Source organism: Papio anubis, chromosome X (genome assembly GCF_008728515.1).
Source record: "Papio anubis isolate 15944 chromosome X, Panubis1.0, whole genome shotgun sequence".
Lineage (NCBI taxonomy): Eukaryota > Metazoa > Chordata > Mammalia > Primates > Cercopithecidae > Papio > Papio anubis.
In genome coordinates this window covers 52,181,538-52,200,228 of record NC_044996.1, presented here as the reverse complement: position 1 = coordinate 52,200,228, position 18,691 = coordinate 52,181,538, and the positions used below count along the sequence as shown (strand labels likewise).

The 18,691-nt window shown below is 42.7% G+C and overlaps 1 protein-coding gene across 1 annotated transcript in view; it reads left to right on the top strand.

Moving 5' to 3' along the window:
- Window positions 1-18,691, top strand: part of SRPX2 (sushi repeat containing protein X-linked 2) — a 32,084-nt gene that overhangs the window by 6,125 nt on the left and 7,268 nt on the right. Inside the window, exons 3-5 of the mRNA XM_009197927.4 lie at window positions 709-920; window positions 5,258-5,338; window positions 16,575-16,766. Coding sequence (XP_009196191.1) covers window positions 839-920; window positions 5,258-5,338; window positions 16,575-16,766 — 355 coding nt within the window. The 5' untranslated portion in view covers window positions 709-838. The remainder of the gene's footprint in view (window positions 1-708; window positions 921-5,257; window positions 5,339-16,574; window positions 16,767-18,691) is intronic.

Sequence of the window (18,691 nt, the reverse complement as noted above, 5' to 3'; positions counted from 1 at the left end):
AGGGTTAGGCTGGACTTGAAAGCCAGAAGCCACTACCAAACCACTAAGCCTTAAAACCCAAAGCTAAGAACAGAGCCAGAGTATAGTTACTGCCTGGGAGACTAAAGAAGGGAAACATTCAGTCCTGTCCAATACAAAATTGGTAATAATATTGTCTAATATATAAATTACTTCCCTATATGACAGGCAATAATCAATTCATGAGGTAGAGAGTATTATTATTCCGATTTTATAGATGAGGAAACCGAGGCTCAGAGAAGTTAAAAAATTTGTCCAAGACCCCATAGCTAACAGGTGACAGAATTGGATTCACATCCAGACCTGTGTAACGTCAGTGTTCAAATTCTTAGACCACATATGCTAACACTTTCCCAGATTAGTGGCTAGGCAATGTTAGTTGAATGAATGAAACCTAATGGTAGCCTTTAGGTCACCAGGTTCCCTACTGGTTCCATGTAATTTTATGTTGGCCTTTTCCTAGTCTCAGTACTTCAGTGTCCCTCTCTATAACTTGGACCATGGAGCATTTGCATCTGATCCCACCAGGGTCAGTTGAAGATTGGTTGTTTTACGTCCTCCTCCTCCTGGGAGGAAAAGGGACCACAAATAACAAACAGAGTCTTGTTATTCTATAACATGAAAGATTCTTATGAGGGAGATAATATAAAAAGCATTCATTAATTATAAAATCTCTCTTCTTCCTCACAGATCCCATATTTCTGCTTCCCCACTTTTGGAAGTTAATTGATGGCTGACTTCTGAAAGTCCCTTTCCTTTACCCTGGTACTTCAGGCCATACATACATCTTTTCTTGTCTCCATAATCCTCCCTTTCAAGGATGGCCAGTCAACTAACTCAAAGAGGAGCTCTCTCTCTGCTGTTCTTCCTGACTCCAGCAGTGACACCAACATGGTATGCAGGTAAGTTCTAGGAGCTGTTGTCTGTTATTTCCCGGAAGGATAAGTCCTAGACCAAGACTTGGAGAAGAAAGAGTTAGACTACAAAAAGAGACACTTATTTTCTATACAGAGAAGTATTAAAGGACAATAAAGATGGTTAAACATTGCAACAGACTACCAAAGGAGGCTTTTAAGGCAGTCTAACAAGAGCTATTTGAAATAGGCCACACTAGTACAAACATGAGAAGGTTGGACATCACCTTTGAGGCCATTGTCTCACCTGCTTGTGTACTTAGCTTCCTGAAAACCATTTTCTAATATGAAATCCTTTATGAATCAAATCTTTATTAATATTAATCCTTTTATGAGTCAAATACCCTTGTCAAGACCACAAAAATGGACTTAGACCACAAATCTCATTTGGGAAAAATAAGGGAGCAGGCAATCTATTCAAGGGAAACAAGAATCCATCAGACTTCTTCCCTCCCTCCCTCCCTCCCTGACCTTATTTATAAAATGAGATTTTTATAGCCCTTTTATGCCAAAGCTGTTAGTGGTAATACAGATCACATCCTTTTAATCAGGAATTTCCCAGTTTCTTTTCATTTGTTCTTTACTTCAGAAGGGATGGAGTTTTCTGGATTCCTGAACATTTCATTCTTCACCCAGAGAGCCAGAGAACAAACTCAGTGAGAAGAGGGAAAGGGGAGAGGGAAGGGATGAGGGCAGGATAATGAAGTGGCATACAGAGGTTTTATATGGGGCCCAGCTGGCATTCCAAGTGCTAAGAATATTCTGTGGCCTGCAGTGTCTGCCCTCACAGGGGCCAGTAGGGAGGAGTGGGGGAAGGAGACAGGCCCAACCAATGGGGTTAGGAAAATATCCAGAGATGAGTAAATAACAAACTGCTCCCATCACAGCCACAGTCATTGCAGCTAAAATTTTCCACATGCCCTTAGCTCCTGGTGGAGGCCTTTGGCAGTAGCTCTGTTTGTCTGGAACAGCTGCATCAAGTTTTCAAACAAATATGCAAACTTCTTCCCCTTTTTGGCTTAACCTGGCTTTGTAGGGGGTGAAGCACAAGGACTGACATTGAGATGAAAAAATTCAAGTCAAGCCCTTGGCAGAGCATATCCTGTTTGGGGTTAAAGGTGCCCCAAGTCTCCAGGAGATAAATATGCAACTGTCCTCCCCAACCTCCCCTAGCTTCAGTTCATTTACAGAGACCAAAATCCAGCCAAAGACCACAGGACTAAAGCAGTGGAGATTACATGGCTCGAAGCCCAGTTCTGAACACCTGTATGAAACCTCATGGCATGCAAAGGTCTTTACCTTTCCCAAAACAGAAGCCTGAGCTGTTGGAGTCGTGAGCACAGAGCAGTTTTTTAAAAGTTAGATTCAGTTGAGGTTCTCAAAGGGCTATTTGAAAAGATGGAACTCCCCACTTCCACATGAATCACAAGTCACCACTCCTGAGGAGCTCAGATTGGTGAGGCCTCCGCCAGCCCTGCAATCCCACTCATCCTTCCCTCTTCTATCCTTAGGAGACCACATGATGAGAGACATTTCCCCTACACTGCTAGCTCAGCTGTTGGGCTTGCCTTCATGCATTTGTTCATTCATTCCTTCAACAAATATTTATTGAGCACTCTTTATGCATCCAGGACTGTTTTGTTTACTTCTACAGCCTTGTCTTCAAATGAGCATAGCACAGAAAAGCAGCCAAATGTGGATTCAGGGCTAATCAGAAAAAGGGTCCAGGAATAATCAGCAGTGGTTGGGAAAAGTTAAGAATATAAATAAAGCAAAGAATGGGTTAAAAGTGTGTGCTGGCGTATCTGTGCAGCCCAGAAAGTCAGACTGTATTTGTCATCATAAACCAAGGATTAATATGAATCTTGAAATAGTCTTTTAACTATCAATTACATGTCTAACTATACTTTTGTGAAGGGCAGTGCTTAGAGGGCCTGACTGTACTATGGAGGTTGGAGGAGCCCAGTAACAGACCACACAGTAACCAAGCACTGATTGATCTAAAGGAACTGATGAATGCTCCCCAAGTCCTTCCCCCAGGGCTAAAGAGGGACAAGCAGACAGAATAATGTAGGGAGTGTTCCCCTTTAATTTCATTCTTATACCCATCTAAGAATTCCACCATTTGCAAAAAAGAAAAAAATACTCAAAGATAGGCAAAGAGGGGAAATGGGAAAATGGAAAGGTGTAAAGTGGCAAGGTGGTCTGAACTTTCTCCACACAAAGTGTACTTCCGCACCCTGATGGAGACTGTAATTATCTTATTGAGTCTTCCCCCACAGTTTTCCTACATCCCCTGTAAATCTGGAATGATGTAAAATGCTTGGTGGCCTTCGATCCCACACACACAGTAAAAAAGCTGGATTGCAAAAGAGATTTTGGACTTTTACCCCAGTTGGACATCGTCAAAAGCTCTCCCCTAATCACCATCTTCAGTGGAGTGTCTGAGTTTGGTATCTAGGGGGTCAAGCAGACCTGGGCTGGAATGCCTACTCTGCTACTTAATAACTGGGAGACCTTGGACAACCCCCTTGGTTCCTCAAGCCCGTTTCTTCGGCTTTATATTGGAGCACATTAGTAATACCTACCCTGCTGACATGTTATGGTGACATAATGAGCTAACATATGTCATGTGCTTAACACAGAATGTGAGCTGAGAGATGTTAGCAGCCATTGTCATGTCTTCTTGTTGTTGTTACCATTATCAAGCCACAGGGCTTTGACACTCCTGTTTTCTCTTCTGGTAAACAGTCCTTTGCTCCCTGCTGAGCATTTCTTCAAAAGCTGGACTCTGTAACCCGAGCAGGGAGACCTAATACTTTAGGGAATCACACACATCTGGCCTCCTGTTTACAAGACCTATAAGGCTTTGAGGCTAATACCAAACTGAAACCGCTGACGAGAATTCCATGACCCCCCCCTCCTCCCCCGCGCCCACCAATGAAACCTCCCGTTATGGGAGAAAAGAGAGCAGGGGAGATGAGGCCTGAGAAGAAATAAACAGAAGCCAGAAGAACTGAAATGGGAAAACAGAAAAAAAGAAAGAGGGGAAAAAGAAAAAATGAACTCTTTCCTTTGGAATGAGGGCAAACCAACGAGGACATGATTTCATAAGGCAAACTTTCAATTGATTCATTCCCTTGTTCACGAAATTGGACTGGTTTCCCAATACCTCACCTCCCCCACCCCTAGTCTGGGCTTGTGGGGAATGGAGGAGCTTCATCATCTCGCCCTCTGCTCTGCCCTTTAGTGCAGGGGGCCCTGTGCCTCTTCCCAAGAGGAGGAGGCGAGCTTGTGGCCTGAGTGTTTACACAGGCCAAAGGGCTCCAGCACTAAAACCCAGCCCTGTCCTGGAAGCACACCCTCTCCTGGAAATAACGGAATTGTCTCTTGACTCCAACACAGCTGGCTACGCTATTCTTGTGCGTGCGTTAGGGCTCAGGGAGGCTGGAAGGAAGGCTTCCGGAAACTTTGCTCCGGAAAGGACCAAGTTGTTTTCCAATTAGTTCGTATTCATGACCGATTTCCTGCCGTCTGGTGGAACACACTGTTTAGTCTCCCAGACAGCTGCAGACCTGCCTCCACTAGGGACTGGGCCACTTAACTGGATGGAGATAGATTAGGAATGTTCCCTAGCTCGGCAGCTCCATTAACGTTCCTTGTGATTAGAGAAACAGAAAATTTATCCGAAGGACTCTGCCGTCTCTGTTCTCCAAACCAGGGCAAAGTGCTCACAAAACTGCTTTCATTTCCTCTTGCCTTTTAAGTCACCCCTCTTGGCCTTGGCACGCCACCCCCAGCAATGGTAATCCAATGACAAAAAGGCCCGTGCCCTGTGGGCTAGTGGAAACCTGAGTAACTGTTTCTTTTTGAGGACTGTGAGCAGGACTGTCACTAGGGGGAAGACACAAGTTCTGTTTTTTCCTCCTATCTGGGACCACAGTCCATTCTCAGAGCTTAGTCCTCAGTGTCTTACCAAGACTCATGTGTTGCTTCAAGGAAATGGGTCATTTATAGTCCAGATTGACAGGATTGATGTATGGTCAGGTTCAATTTTTTGCTTTTAGATGGAGTCTTCTAGTGCTCGCAATAACTGGCCCCACAACCATGAGCCTGCCCTCTATGCAACTGAGGTGCTGAGATTCACCCACAATAGTTCTGCTGCCTTACAACACAGGATTTCCCCCACTAAATATCCACCTGGCTCCCCACCCATGGAATGCCATGTCCTAAGGAAGTGACAAAGTTGGACGAGAGGGGGAAGGTTGGGAAGGACTTGAGTGAGAAATCAAGACACCATCTTGATATTGTCTTCCTTATTCTAGGTTCTGGCTACTATCCAGATGAAAGCTACAATGAAGTATATGCAGAGGAGGTCCCACGGGCTCCTGCCCTGGACTACCGAGGTAATCTACCCTGCTTCTCAAGCCCAGAAAAGCTCTTTTCTGGCCTCAGACCTAGGCCCTTCCCTGAAGCATCCCCATCAGGCTTGGCTCACATGTGCCCAAACTGCAGCACAGGGAATCAGGGGCTGTGATTTCTCGTCATGAACTTGGGTTACTGACTTACTGTGTGACCTCACCTCTCCAGCCTGAAGGTTCTCCATATATTATTAATCATTAAGTATCGACTAGTTACTCAATGCCTAATCCTGTGCAAGGTAAGCCTGTGGGTGATACAAGGTCTCAGATAGGGTTTTGTCCCCATCATGTAGCTGACATTCTGTTGGGGGTGATGGGGGTGTATAAAATTAGCACATGTAGGGCAAGTAAGTGTGAAGCTATGTGATAGCAGTAAATGCAGTAGGATTTAAGAAAAAGAAGTCAGGAAAGGGGTCACGAAAGATGACATTTAGGCTAAGCTTAGAATGATAGGTGGGATTTTGAGAACTAGAAAGGGGAGGGGAGAGCACCCAGAAAAGCAGATGGCTAAAAATGTGGAAGTAAGAACAAACCTGGTAGAGGAGGGAGCTAAGAAGAAACCGGCCTGACTGGAGGAGATGGAAGGTGGAGGGAGTAGTATCAAAGAAAGTTAAATATAGGTCAGGTGCAGTGGCTCATGCCTGTAAACCCAGCACTTTGGGAGGCCGAGACAGGTGGATCACTCGAGGTCAGGAGTTTGAGACCAGCCTGGTCAATATGGTGAAACCTCATCTCTAACAAAACTACAAAAAATTAGCCAGGCATGGTGGCACGTGCCTATAATCCCAGCTACTCCGGTGGTTGAGGCGGGAGAATCGCTTGAACCCGGGAGGTGGAGGTTGCAGTGAGCCGAGAGCTGAGATGGCACCACTGCTCTCCAGCCTGGGTGACAAAGCAAGGCTCTGTCTCAAAAAAAAAAAAAAAAAAAAAAAAAAAAGTTAAATATAAAGAGTGAGACCAAATTAGGAAAGACTCCGTGATCTAGGGACAATACTAATGAGAGGCAGGAAAACTATCTGTGATGAATGCTGCACAGTAAGTAATTCCTGCATTAAAAGGGAAGTTAGGCCAGGTGGTATCTGATATCCCTTCCATTTCTGATTCTTTGTTTCTTTGCTTTGCAAGCCAGGCAGAAGAGTTTAGCTGTTGTACTAGGATCTACAGGGAGCCCATCACATGTTTTTGCACAGGGGCATGACACAATAAATTGTCATTTTAGAACATTAACCTGATTATTCTATGCAGAAATAGGGGTTCAGTGGTTAGGCCTGAGTCAGGGAGACTCTCCAGGAACCAGCTACAGTAATGTTGGCTAGAGATGACTGAGGGTGGTGGCAAAGAAATGGAAGGTACAGATGAACCCCATAAATGTTTCAAAGAAAGAGACGACAAGACTTAGTACAGACTTGATGTACCAAGAGGCTAAGAAACAAACTGATGTCTGAAAGCACTCAGTCTGTACACCTGGAAGAATTGTAGGACCCCTCTCAAAAAGACAATGTTAAAAAAGAAAACTGGTTTGGTAAAGATGCCCTACCGGCAGCTGGAAGCGGAAAGATGAAGTTGTGTGAGTCATCAGCTTAGATAGATGGGTTGTCTGAGGGAGCAGAAGGCCAGGGTCAGAGCTTTAGAAGACATCTGTAGACATGAGTAGGAGAAGAGGAACCAGCAAGGGGAAAAAAAGAGAATTAGTTGTCAGTCATGTAGGAAGATATCTGGGCAGTACCTGTCATATTACAGAAGCCACAGGAGAAGAGAGTTTTAAGGAAAGGAAGGGGTAAGAGATAAATTGTGTCAAATATTGCAAAGAAATCTAATTGAGGGTAGAGAAAAGATTTTATTTGGCAAGGAGGTAAACAGTGACCTTTAAGAAAAACAGTTTCAACTGAGAAATTATCAGCTTTGAGCTCCTCTGAGCTCCTTCGTAGCTACCTTCTACTCATGTTCTTCTCACTGCCAAATGGTCCACACCCACTCCCTCTCTCTCTCAGCACCCACTAACTCCTAAACTCTCTACAGTCTGTTTCTCACCCACTCACAAATCTACAACCTGAAATGACATCTCTTGAAGAAAAAAGTTTTCTCCCATGAGAGAACCAATTTCCATGACCCTTTCTTGAGCGTGTCTCTCAGTCTCTCTAGCAGCAGTGAGCACCTTCCTTTCTTCTTAATCCCCCTTCCTTGGGCTCCATGGCATTTCACAATTCTGGTCAGAGCTGAAACTGGGAAAGGAGATGGACTCTCTGGTGGTGACCATAGAGAGAATGAGACTAGGATCTGAACTTGGGTCAACCCTGACCTGTCTCCTGAGCTGATGGACTACATCTCCAACCGCTGATACACACTTCCATTTGGAGATGTCTAAAACAAAAATATTTCCTCTCTCCTGAAAAGAGTTCCACCTAGTGACCTTCCTACTTCTGATAACACTACCATCATTCTCTTAGTTACTTAGACTTCAGAATACCTCAGTGTCACCTCTAATAGGTCCTGTCACCTTTAACAGCCCCCTTTTCCTCATCACTTCCTGCCAGTCAGTCACAAAGACCTGTCATTTCTTTATTAATCCATGGGAATAAAACTTTGACCTCACACATGGATAATACAGTTGCCTCTAACTGGATTATCTGACTCATGTTTCCCCCTCCCCCAGACCTAGTGACCCACAATGATCATTTTAAATCAGAATCTGGCCTCGGCCTAGCTTCCCAGACTAACAACTTCCTACCTGTTCTCCCCACACGAAATCTGCACTTTGGTCAGGCTGTGTTCAGTACTGTGTTCCCAACTGCTTTAGCCCACACTGAGCTTTCCCTTGCCCATTTATTCGTTCATTGAATATTTATTGAGTACTTATTAGGTACCTCTTCTGAAATAAATGTTTACTGTCTAGACACACTTATTTGGCCTTCATTATGCACTGCCTCTTTGGTTTACTTTTCATTACCCTCAAGAAAATAGTTCTGTATTTAACTGTATTTAACTATATTTCTGTATTTAACTGTATTTAACTGTATTTGTGTATTTAACTGTTTTTAACTGTATTTAACTGTTTTTAACTGTATTCCTGTATTTAACTGTTTTTAACTGTACTTGTGTGTTTAACTGTTTTTAACTGTATTCCTGTATTTAACTGTTTTTAACTGTACTTGTGTATTTAACTGTTTTCAACTGTATTTAACTATATTTAAGGAGTCATGTGTGTTACTCTCACACAGCCATGGTTAAAAGTAGATGCTGACCACTAGCATCCTGGGAGCAGAAGCCAGATTATGGGAGACTATAGTTTGGAGAGGTGGCTAGTAAAAAGCAACAGATGCAGAAGGTACTTTCACAGAGTCTGCAGCCCTATTATTAACATTAACCTTCTTCATTGGTTCTTCTTAAATGAGCATAAAGCCCTTTGGAGAAATATAAGCTGCATAAGGGCCTTTGGTTTGGAGGTCTAGTGTCTCAAAGCTCCTTTTAGGACTTAGTCTTGGCATAAAATGAATTGAGTGAAGTTAGCAATGATGAGGGGGAGGGAGTGTCCAGGAAAAGTACAACCTGAGGCCCCAGCCTCCCATGTAAAGTCTTTGTGACCTTATAATCAATAGCTCTGCAACTGTAGTGCTAAAGAACTTTCCGTAATTTGGAGATGGTGTCTCCAGATGGCAGTCGTGTGTCTCAGTCACGTGCTCCAAATGAATGCTGGGAACCACAGCATGTTGCTGCTTCAGGAAAGATGGGACACTGGCTCAAACCCAGACACTGACTTAGGGAAAAACATTCACAGGGTTGAATATTTTACACATGAAATTTCGTTTGGTTCGCACAACCAGCCCTATGGTATGGTTTATTATCCCCCATTTTACCAACCAGGAAACTAAGTTCAGGGAAGTTTTAGATTCAGAGAGTCACAGAGAATTTAAACTCAGATCTGTCTGACTCTAGAGCCATGCTTAATCCATCTCTTTCATCAAAAATATAACTCATTGTTCTAGAAAAGAAGACTGGGAAAAAACCCAGAACAACCAGATCATTATTTCAAAGCAAATTGGCATGTCATTTGCTATCATCTTCACTCATCCTGCACTTTCTGTCATTCCCTTATCCTGACTCCTAGCTTGGAGTCAGCTGGGCTGTTGCTTTCCTTGCAGCTTGCCTCATCTGTGAGCAAGCTAGTCACACTGCCTGGGTTATCTGAAGATAATAGAAGATAACAGAGAAGGCCCTTTCAAAACTGTTGTCAGCACTTTATTTTCTGCATACACCTTAAAAAGAGATAGACAGATGAATAGCTACAGAAAGCAGAGACAATGGGCCTGAGTTCAAATCTCAGCTTCTCCCCCTTCCAGCTCTTGGACTCTGGACAAACACCTATTATGTGCCAGTCACTGCTATGTATTTTATAAATGTTATTTCATTTAAATAAATTGCACGCTTACTATGTAGTGATATGGAAAGATCTCTAAATACAACTGTTAAGTTTACCAAACAAGCAATGGAGGGAAGAGTGGACATAATATGCTACCCTATGTATTAAAAAGGAAGGAAAAATAAGAAGCTATGCCAACATTTGCTTTATTTGCACAAAGAAATATTAAAAGTAGTTCTTTGGGAGGGGACTAAGTCAGGGTGGGCATGGGAGCAGGGGTTGGGGGAAGACATTGTACTTTGTAACTTTTTATACTTTTGAGGTTTTGAGTCATGTGGATATATTATCTATTCAACAAGGTCAGTGTTTACTTCAAAGTAGTAGCCTATTTTATATCTGCAGTGGCAGACACTGCGGTTACATAGGACATGGGGTTTGGAGCAGACAAAGCTTGGGTTCAAATTTCAGCTCTACCCACTACTTGCTTAGGGATCCTGGGCAATTTACTTCCTCATCTGCGAAAGAGGGAAAGACACCTACATACCTTACAGGGCTGTTGGGAGAACTGTATGAGATGATATATGTGAAAAGGAAAACATGTAGCATGGTGCCTAGAACACAGGAGATACACAATAAAGACTTACACATTTCCCACCAGACAATTTTGCCATACAGTATTTTTGGGTTTTTTTTAGGTGGGGCAAGGGAGTTTTTTTTTTTTTTTAAGACAAAGTTTTGGTCTTGTTGCCCAGGCTGGAGTGCAATGGCGTGATCTTGGCTCACTTCAACCTCTGCCTCCCAGGTTCAAGCAATTCTCCTGCCTCAGTCTCCCAAGTAGCTGGGATTACAGGCACACACCACCACACGTGGCTAATTTTGTATTTTTACTAGACAGGGTTTCACCATGTTGGCCAGGCTAGTCTCGAACTCCTGACCTCAGGTGATCCGCCTGCTTCGGCCTCCCACAGTGCTGGGATTACAGGGATGAGCCACTACGCCCAGCCTGCAATACAGTATTTAACCACATTCTTTTTTCTTTTATCGATACATAATACTTAACATATTTATGGGGCACATGTTGAGTGTCATGTGCATAGACTGTGGAGTAATCAAGTCAGGGTATTTGCGGTATCCATCACCTTCAGTATTTACTATTTTTATGTGTTGTTATCAAGTCCTCTCTTCTACTTAATTTGAAATATACAAAACATTGTTGCTAAGTACAGTCACCCTATTCTGCTATCAAACGTTAGAATTTATTTCTTCTAACTGTAGATTTGTATCCACAACAAACCTCTCTTCATCCCCCCTGCCATCTAGTTACCCCTCCCATTCTCTGGTATCTATCATTCTATTCTCTATGTCCATGAGATTAACTTTTTTAGCACCTACAATTAAGTGAGAACATGCAGTATTTGTCTTTCTGTGCCTGGCTTATTTTGCTTAACATAATGACTTCCAGTTCCATCCATGTTGCTGCAAATGATAGGATTTCATTCTTTATTATGGCCAAATACTATTCTATTATGTATATGTAGCACATTTTCTTTATCCATTAGTCCACTGATGGATACTTAGGTTGATTCCATATCTTTGCTATTGTGAATAGTGCTGTGATAAACACATGAATGCAGATCCCTTTGATATATTGATTTCTTTTCCTTTAAATAGGTACCCAGTAGTGGGACTGCTGAATCATATGGTAGTGCTAGTTCCCTCCCTTCCTTCTCTGTCTCTTTCTCTCTTTCTCTCTCTCTTTCTCTCTTTCTTTCTTTCTTTCGATGGAGTCTCACTCTTGTTGCCTAGGTTGGAGTGCAGTGGTGTGATCTTGGCTCACTGCAACCTCTGCCTCCCGGGTTCAAGCGATTCTCCTGCCTCAGCCTCCCCAGTAGCTGGGATTACAGGCACCTGCCACCACGCCCAGCTAATTTCTGTATTTTTAGTAGAAACAGTTTCACCATGTTGGCCAGGCTGGTCTCGAACTCCTGACCTCAGGTGATCCACCTGCCTTGGCCTCCCAAAGTGCTGGGATTACAGGTGTGAGCCACCACGCCCAGCTAGTTTTCATTTTTTAAGAAATTTCAATACTCTTTTCCTTAGTGATTATATTAATTTACATTCTCATCAACAATGTATGGTTCCCTTTTCTCTGCATCCTGGCCAGCATCTGTTATTTATGTCCTTTTTTTTTTTTTTTTTAAAGACAGAGTCTCACTCAGTCCCCCAGGATGGAGTGCAATGGCATGATCTTGGCTCACTGCAACCTCCACCTCCTGGGTTCAAGCAATTCTTCTGCTGCAGCCTCCCGAGTTGCTGGGATTACATGCGCCCACCACCATGCCCGGCTAATTTTTTTATTTTTAGTAGAGACGGGATTTCACCATGTTGGCCAGGCTGGTCTCAAACTCCTGACCTCAAGTGATCCACCTGCATAGGCCTCCCAGAGTCCTGGGATTACAGGCATGAGCCACTGCACCTGGACTTTTTAATAATAGCCATTTTAACTGGGGTGAGATGATATCTCATTGTGTGATTTTGATTTGCATCTCCCTGATGATTAGTGATGTTGAGCATTTTTTCATATATCTGTTGGCCATTTGTGTGTCCTCTTTTGAGAAATATCTACTCGTGTCATTTGCCCAATTTTTTTAGTGGAATTATTTGTTTTTCTACTGTTGAGTTGTTCGAGTTCCTTGTATATACTGGACATTATTAGTCCCCTGATGGATAAGTAGTTTGCAAATATTTTCTCCCATTCAAGAGGTTGTCTCTTCACTCGGTTGTTTGTTGTTGTTGTTTTGCTGTGCAGGAGCCTTTTAGTTTAATATAGTCCTCTTGGTCTATTTTTGTTTCTGTTTCCTGTGCTTTTGAGGTCTTAACCATAAAATTGTTGCCTAGACCAATATCCTGAGGAGTTTTCCCTATGTTTTCTTCTAGTAATTTTGTACTTCTGGGTCTTACATTTAAGTTTTTACTCCATCTTGAGTAAATTTTTGGATATGAGAGATGGGGGTCCAATTTCATTATTCTGTAAAAGGTTATCTAGTTTTCTAAGCAGCATTTATTGAAGAGAATGTCCTTTCCCCAGTGTATGTTCTTGATGGCCTTGTCAAAGATCAGTTGGCTATAAATAAATGAATTTATTTCTGGGTTTCCTATTCTGTTCCATTGATCTATATATCTATTTTTATACCAATACCGTGTTGTTTTGGTTACTATAGCCTTACAATATATTTTGACGTCAGGTAATGTGATGCCTCTAGCTTTTTTTTTTTTTTTTTTCTCAGGATTGCTTTGGCTATTCTGGCTCTTTTCTAGTTCCATATGAATTTTAGGATTGCTTTTTCTATTTCTGTGAAAAATGATGTTGGTATTTTGATAGAAATTGCATTGAATCTGTAAATTGCTTTGAGCAATATGGTCATTTTAACAATATTAATTCTTCTGATCCATGAACATGGGATATCTATTTTTTGTGTCCTCTTTAATTTCTTTCATCAATGTTTTATAATTTTCAGTGTATAGGTTTTCACTTCTTTGGTTAAGTTTATTTCTAGATTTCTTTGTAGCTATTGTAAATGGAATTGCCTTCTTGATTTCTTTTAACCACATCCTCGATCAGCTTCCCATGGGCATTCTTTGGGTACAGTTGCTCAGCCACTTATGAAATTTTAACCATATTGTCACCTCTCCTGTATTTCATCTCATCCACATCAATGACATGAAAAGCATTGTCACATGCCTCACTTACTTCCACATAGTGTATCCACTATTTCCCCTGCTCTACCAGTCTGGTGACCCTGCCCAAACAGGAAATTAGGTCAATCTGGAATTACTTGTTCCAGAGGGTTCCTGGAGATCACTACTTCTCTGTGTAACGCATACGCCTTACGTTTAAATATTCTAGAACACTATGCTATCAGTGCTGTCAGTGTCACTAGACTATAGCTCCCAGAGACTTCTTCCTTATTTGAAAACTGAGATTGTGTTTGCTCCTCTCCAGCCTTTCAACGTTTTTGTCTTTATGCCAGGATTTTTTCTGGGTCAGAAAATTTGAACTTATTTACAATAGTTGGGGCCTCTTCTACTGTCTCAGCATTTAGCCTGACCTTTATATTTCCCTTTACCGTTCTTACTTATTCTACCCATTCCAATCTGATGTGTATTTTCCTTGACAGACTGTGGGAGAGATATAGAATGGGAGTGATTGTTGAGGTCCCAGCCTGCCAAGTAAGATCTTTGTGATATGTGTTGTGGCCTTATAATCAACAGCTCTGCAACTGTAGTGCTTAAAAGACTTTCTGTAATTTGGAGATGGTGTCTCCAGATGGCAGCCATGTGTCACTGCCACAGGCTCAAAAGTAATGCTGGTAGCCCCAAGAGTAGTGTTTACTGAAGAAAAGATTTCTCGCTGTCATCTGTCTTCATTCTCCAGTTGCACTCAGAAAGAGGCTCTAGCTTTTCTTTGTTCCTTTGGTGTCTCATCTACTTTTTTTTTTCAAAGCTCCCCCTTTTTTTTTGTCCCTTAGGATGTGGGAACTGAATGTCCCTTAGGATGTGGGAACTGAATCAACTCATATGGGGCTTTAGCCTTCCCAACCCTAGGCTAACAGACCCATGCCATGCTGTGTGTGTGCATCCTTGGGCAGGTGGCTCTCTGCTTGTTTTTATGTGCCCCTTTAAACTCTGAACCCACTAAAGAGTCAGTTATTTTGTATAGCCTGTGAGGCATCTTTATGATGCCTTTATGATTTAACAGCCCTATAACCTTTTGTGCTCAGTACTGAACTGGGATTAGACTTTCATTCCAAAGAAGCCTTCTTTGATGTCACATTCCCTTCCTCTCTCTAGTTTACATTTTTGTATTATCCTTTAAATTTTTATGTTAAACATACACACAGAAAAACTCACTCTTTTTGGTGTACAGTTCTGTGAGTTCTGACAAATGCATAGGGTCACATAACTCCCACCACAGTATGAGACAGTTCCATCACTTCAAACTCTTGCCCAGCGCTTCCCCTCTGATGTTATTCCCTACCTCTACCCCTAATCTCTGGCAAACACTGATCTGTACTCTGTCACTGTATTTTTGCCTATGTCCCTATATTTTTGTTATATAAATGGAATTCTACAGTATGTAGTTTTTTGAGTCTGGCTTCTTTCACTTCCCAAAATACATTTGAGATTGATTGATGTTGTTGCATCATGTATCAGCACTTCATTCTTTTGTATGAATACACCAGTTAGTTCAGCCATTCACCCGTAGAAAGACATTTGAGGCCGGGTGCGGTGGCTCATGCCTGTGATCCCAGCACTTTGGGAGGCCAAGGCGAGCAGATTAAGAAGTCAAGAGATCGAGACCATTCTAGCCAACAAGGTGAATCCCCATCTCTACTAAAAATACAAAAATTAAATACAAAAATTAGCTGGGCGTGGTGGCGCACGCCTGTAGTCCCAGCTACTGGGGAGGCTGAGGCAGGAGAATCAAGCTTGAACCCGGGAGGCGGAGGTTGCCGTGAGCCGAGATTGCACCACTGCAGGCGACAGAGGGAGACTCTGTCTTGAAAAAAAAAAAAAAAAAAATTTGAGATTTGAGTTGTTTCCAGCTTTTGGCAATTATGAATAGAGCTACTTTTAACTCTCATGTACAGGATTTTGTGTGGACACAGGTTTTTATTTCACTGGCATAAATACCTTTAAGTGGGATTGCAGAGTCATATGGTAAGTGTACCTTTCTTTATAAGAAGGTATCGTGTTACCTTTATAAGAAATAGCCAAAATATTTTCCAAAGTGGCTGTATTTCTGCATTTCCACCAGACATGTATGAGAATTCCAGTTTCTCTCCATCTTCACAAACACTTGGTATTACCCGTTTTTTTTTTAAAGGATACCCTCCCTGATGGATATATAGGTGGTATTTCATTATGATTTTAATTTGCATTTCCCAAATGATTAATGATGCTGAACATCTTTTTATGTGCTTATTTGCCATCGGTATATCCTCTTCAGTGCCATGTGTGTTTATATCTTTTGTCCATATTCTAACTGGACTGTTTGCTTTTTCAATGTTTTGAGAGTTCTTTCTATATTTTAAATACTAGTCCCTTTTTATGGCTTTGTCTTTTCGCAGAGCAATTTTTAATTTTGACAAGGTCCAATTTATTAATTCATTAATTTATTAAAATCTAATTTTTCTGGCCGGGCACAGTGGCTCACGCCTGTAATCCCAGCACTTTGGGAGGCCGAGGCGGGCAGATCACGAGGTCAGGAGATCGAGACCATCCTGGCTAACACGGTGAAACCCCATCTCTACTAAATACAAAAAATTAGCCGGGCATGGTGGCGGGCGCCTATAGTCCCAGATGCTCGGGAGGCTGACGCAGGAGAATGGGGTGAACGCGGGAGGTGGAGTTTGCAGTGAGCCGAGATTGCACCACTGCACTCCAGCCTGGGCGAGAGTGAGACTCCGTCTCAAAAAAAAAAAAAAATTAATTTTTCTTTTATTATTTGTGCTGTTGGTATCATACCTAAGACCACTTTGCTTAGCCCTAAATCCCGGTGACTTTCTCCTGTTTTTTCAAGTCCATGATCCCGTTTGAGTTAATTTTTGTATAAGGTGTGAGACTTAGGTTGAGGTGGGTTTTTTTTTTTGCATATGGAAGTACAAGTGCTCCAGCACCATTTGTCTGAAGGCTTTCTTCCACTGAATTGTTTTTGCACTTTTGTCAAAAATAATTTCAACACACCTGTGTGGGTTTACTTCTGGGCTATTTTTTTTCATTGACCTATTTGTCTGTCTTTTCACCAACACCACACTGTCTTGATTACTGTACTTCTAGCTTGTCTTTCTTCTATTGCTACAGTTCCCCGATGGTGTTATACATTAAATATCCAGGATGGAGAAGCCACATGCTACTCACCGAGGGGAGGAAATTATCACAGCAGCCTGGGCACACGTTGTGAGCTCTCCTGTGACCGGGGCTTTCGACTGATTGGAAGAAGGTCGGTGCAATGCCTGCCAAGCCGTCGCTGGTCTGGAACTGCCTACTGCAGGCGTAAGTTGTGTGTGTGCATATGCTGATGCATGTATTCGAGAGAAGCCAGCCAGCCAGCTGCTGAGGGTATATGCCTGGAGGTGTTACTAATATGCCCTTCTCTCAAGTGCAAATTGAGAATATTCCACAAGCCCCCCAGCAGGGCCTTTCCCCATCCTAACATTCGAGTTCAGTTTCTCTGGGTTACTGTCCAAGCAATATGAGCATTTAAGGAGCAACCATCTCTTCTGACTCGGGGAGCCCAGGAGTGCACAGCCAGAGCGAGGGCTTGGGCCTGAGGTCTGATGTGGACCTAGATCTTCTTCTGGAGCTCCTAAGGACGTGTGGTCTTAGACTCTTTTCCACTTGTGGTCAACTGCTGTACTTCCTGGCCTATAGCCTTAGAAGACCTTGGCAGTGAAGCTATGAAACATCTGCTATTCTTCATTTTCTTCTGAAAGTCAGAAGAAAAATCCCTAAGTCTAGAATGTGAAAATGCTGATATATACACATTCCAAATCATTTCCCCCTTCAGCTTCCAAATCTCTACCTCTTACTCAAGTTCCACAGCCTTTCAGCAGCTGAGCTTTTCCTGTCCATATGTCCATGGCAGAACACCATTTGTAGGACACCCATGTATGCACAGCCCTGTATTGGTCACTTCCGGCATTACTCAATTCTTCAAATACTCCCAGGCTGCTTATAGATGAATGGGATAGAAACACAAATGTGTGCACATGAATGTCATGTAACTGGATGCAGAAGTGCTGAGCATTCATATAGAAATGGGGCTAGTCAGAGAAGATGCTGTAGAGGAGAAGAGAAGCTTGATAGCCAGAAAGCAGGCAGTCACCATACCCCTCTCGGTGACTGGAATTAAATTGTTTCAGGACTTAGATCCCATCATTTTCAACAGGAATTTGAATCGGTCTGATACAATTGAAAAATACAGAGCTGTAAAGTACAAGTGAACATAAAATCAATTAAAAGAATGGTGGCCGGGCGCGGTGGCTCACGCCTGTAGTCCCAGCACTTTGGGAGGCCGAGGTGGGCGGATCACGAGGTCAGGAGATCGAGACCATCCTGGCTAACACAGTGAAACCCTGTCTCTACTAAAAATACAAAAAAATTGGCCGGGCATAGTGGCAGGCGCCTGTGGTCCCGGCTACTCGGGAGGCTGAGGCAGGAGAATGGCGTGAACCCGGGAGGCGGAGCTTGCAGCGAGCCGAGATCGCGCCACTGCACTCCAGCCTGGGCGGCAGAGCGAGACTCCATCTTAAAAAAAAAAAGAATGGTGACATACATATTTCCAGGTGCCTACAATGAGTCAATTACTACATTTGAGCATTGAATCTGGCTTTGACTTTCCTCATAAGAGACAAAAGGGCAAATGCTTTGGATCTATCATATTTCCTGTCATATGATACTAAGCAAACACATTCATCTGAAGAGACAAATCTTTTGTCTTCGCCCTGATTTCAAGAAGGTCATTTTTGCATAGGTCTTTACAAAGGGACACTGGAAAACAGAAAATGCAATAATCTTTAAGTCTGGTTTGCCAAGAAACAGAATGAATATAGCTAATACAGATCTTTATTCAAAGCTTCAACAATTGAACTTAGTCAGGATTAGAAGTTAGACAACCTAAAGGAATATATGGCCTCCTTCTCTCAAGTATCAGGTATCTCCAACAAGACTTTAGCAAGCATAGGCTCACAATTAATCCATGGTGACAGGCTCCACCTCTGCCACATGTGGTGTCCAAGGCACATGGATTCCTCTTTTACCAAATACCACACCTGGCCCTCCAGGCACTGCTCTGACTTGTATTCTTGCCCAGACAGTCAGCCCAAGTTGGCATGTAAGTGAGCCTCAGCTGAGCAGTGCCTAAGGGAGCCCCAAAATTATATGAGTATTGCCTGGAGGAGAAAAGCAGCTTTGAACGT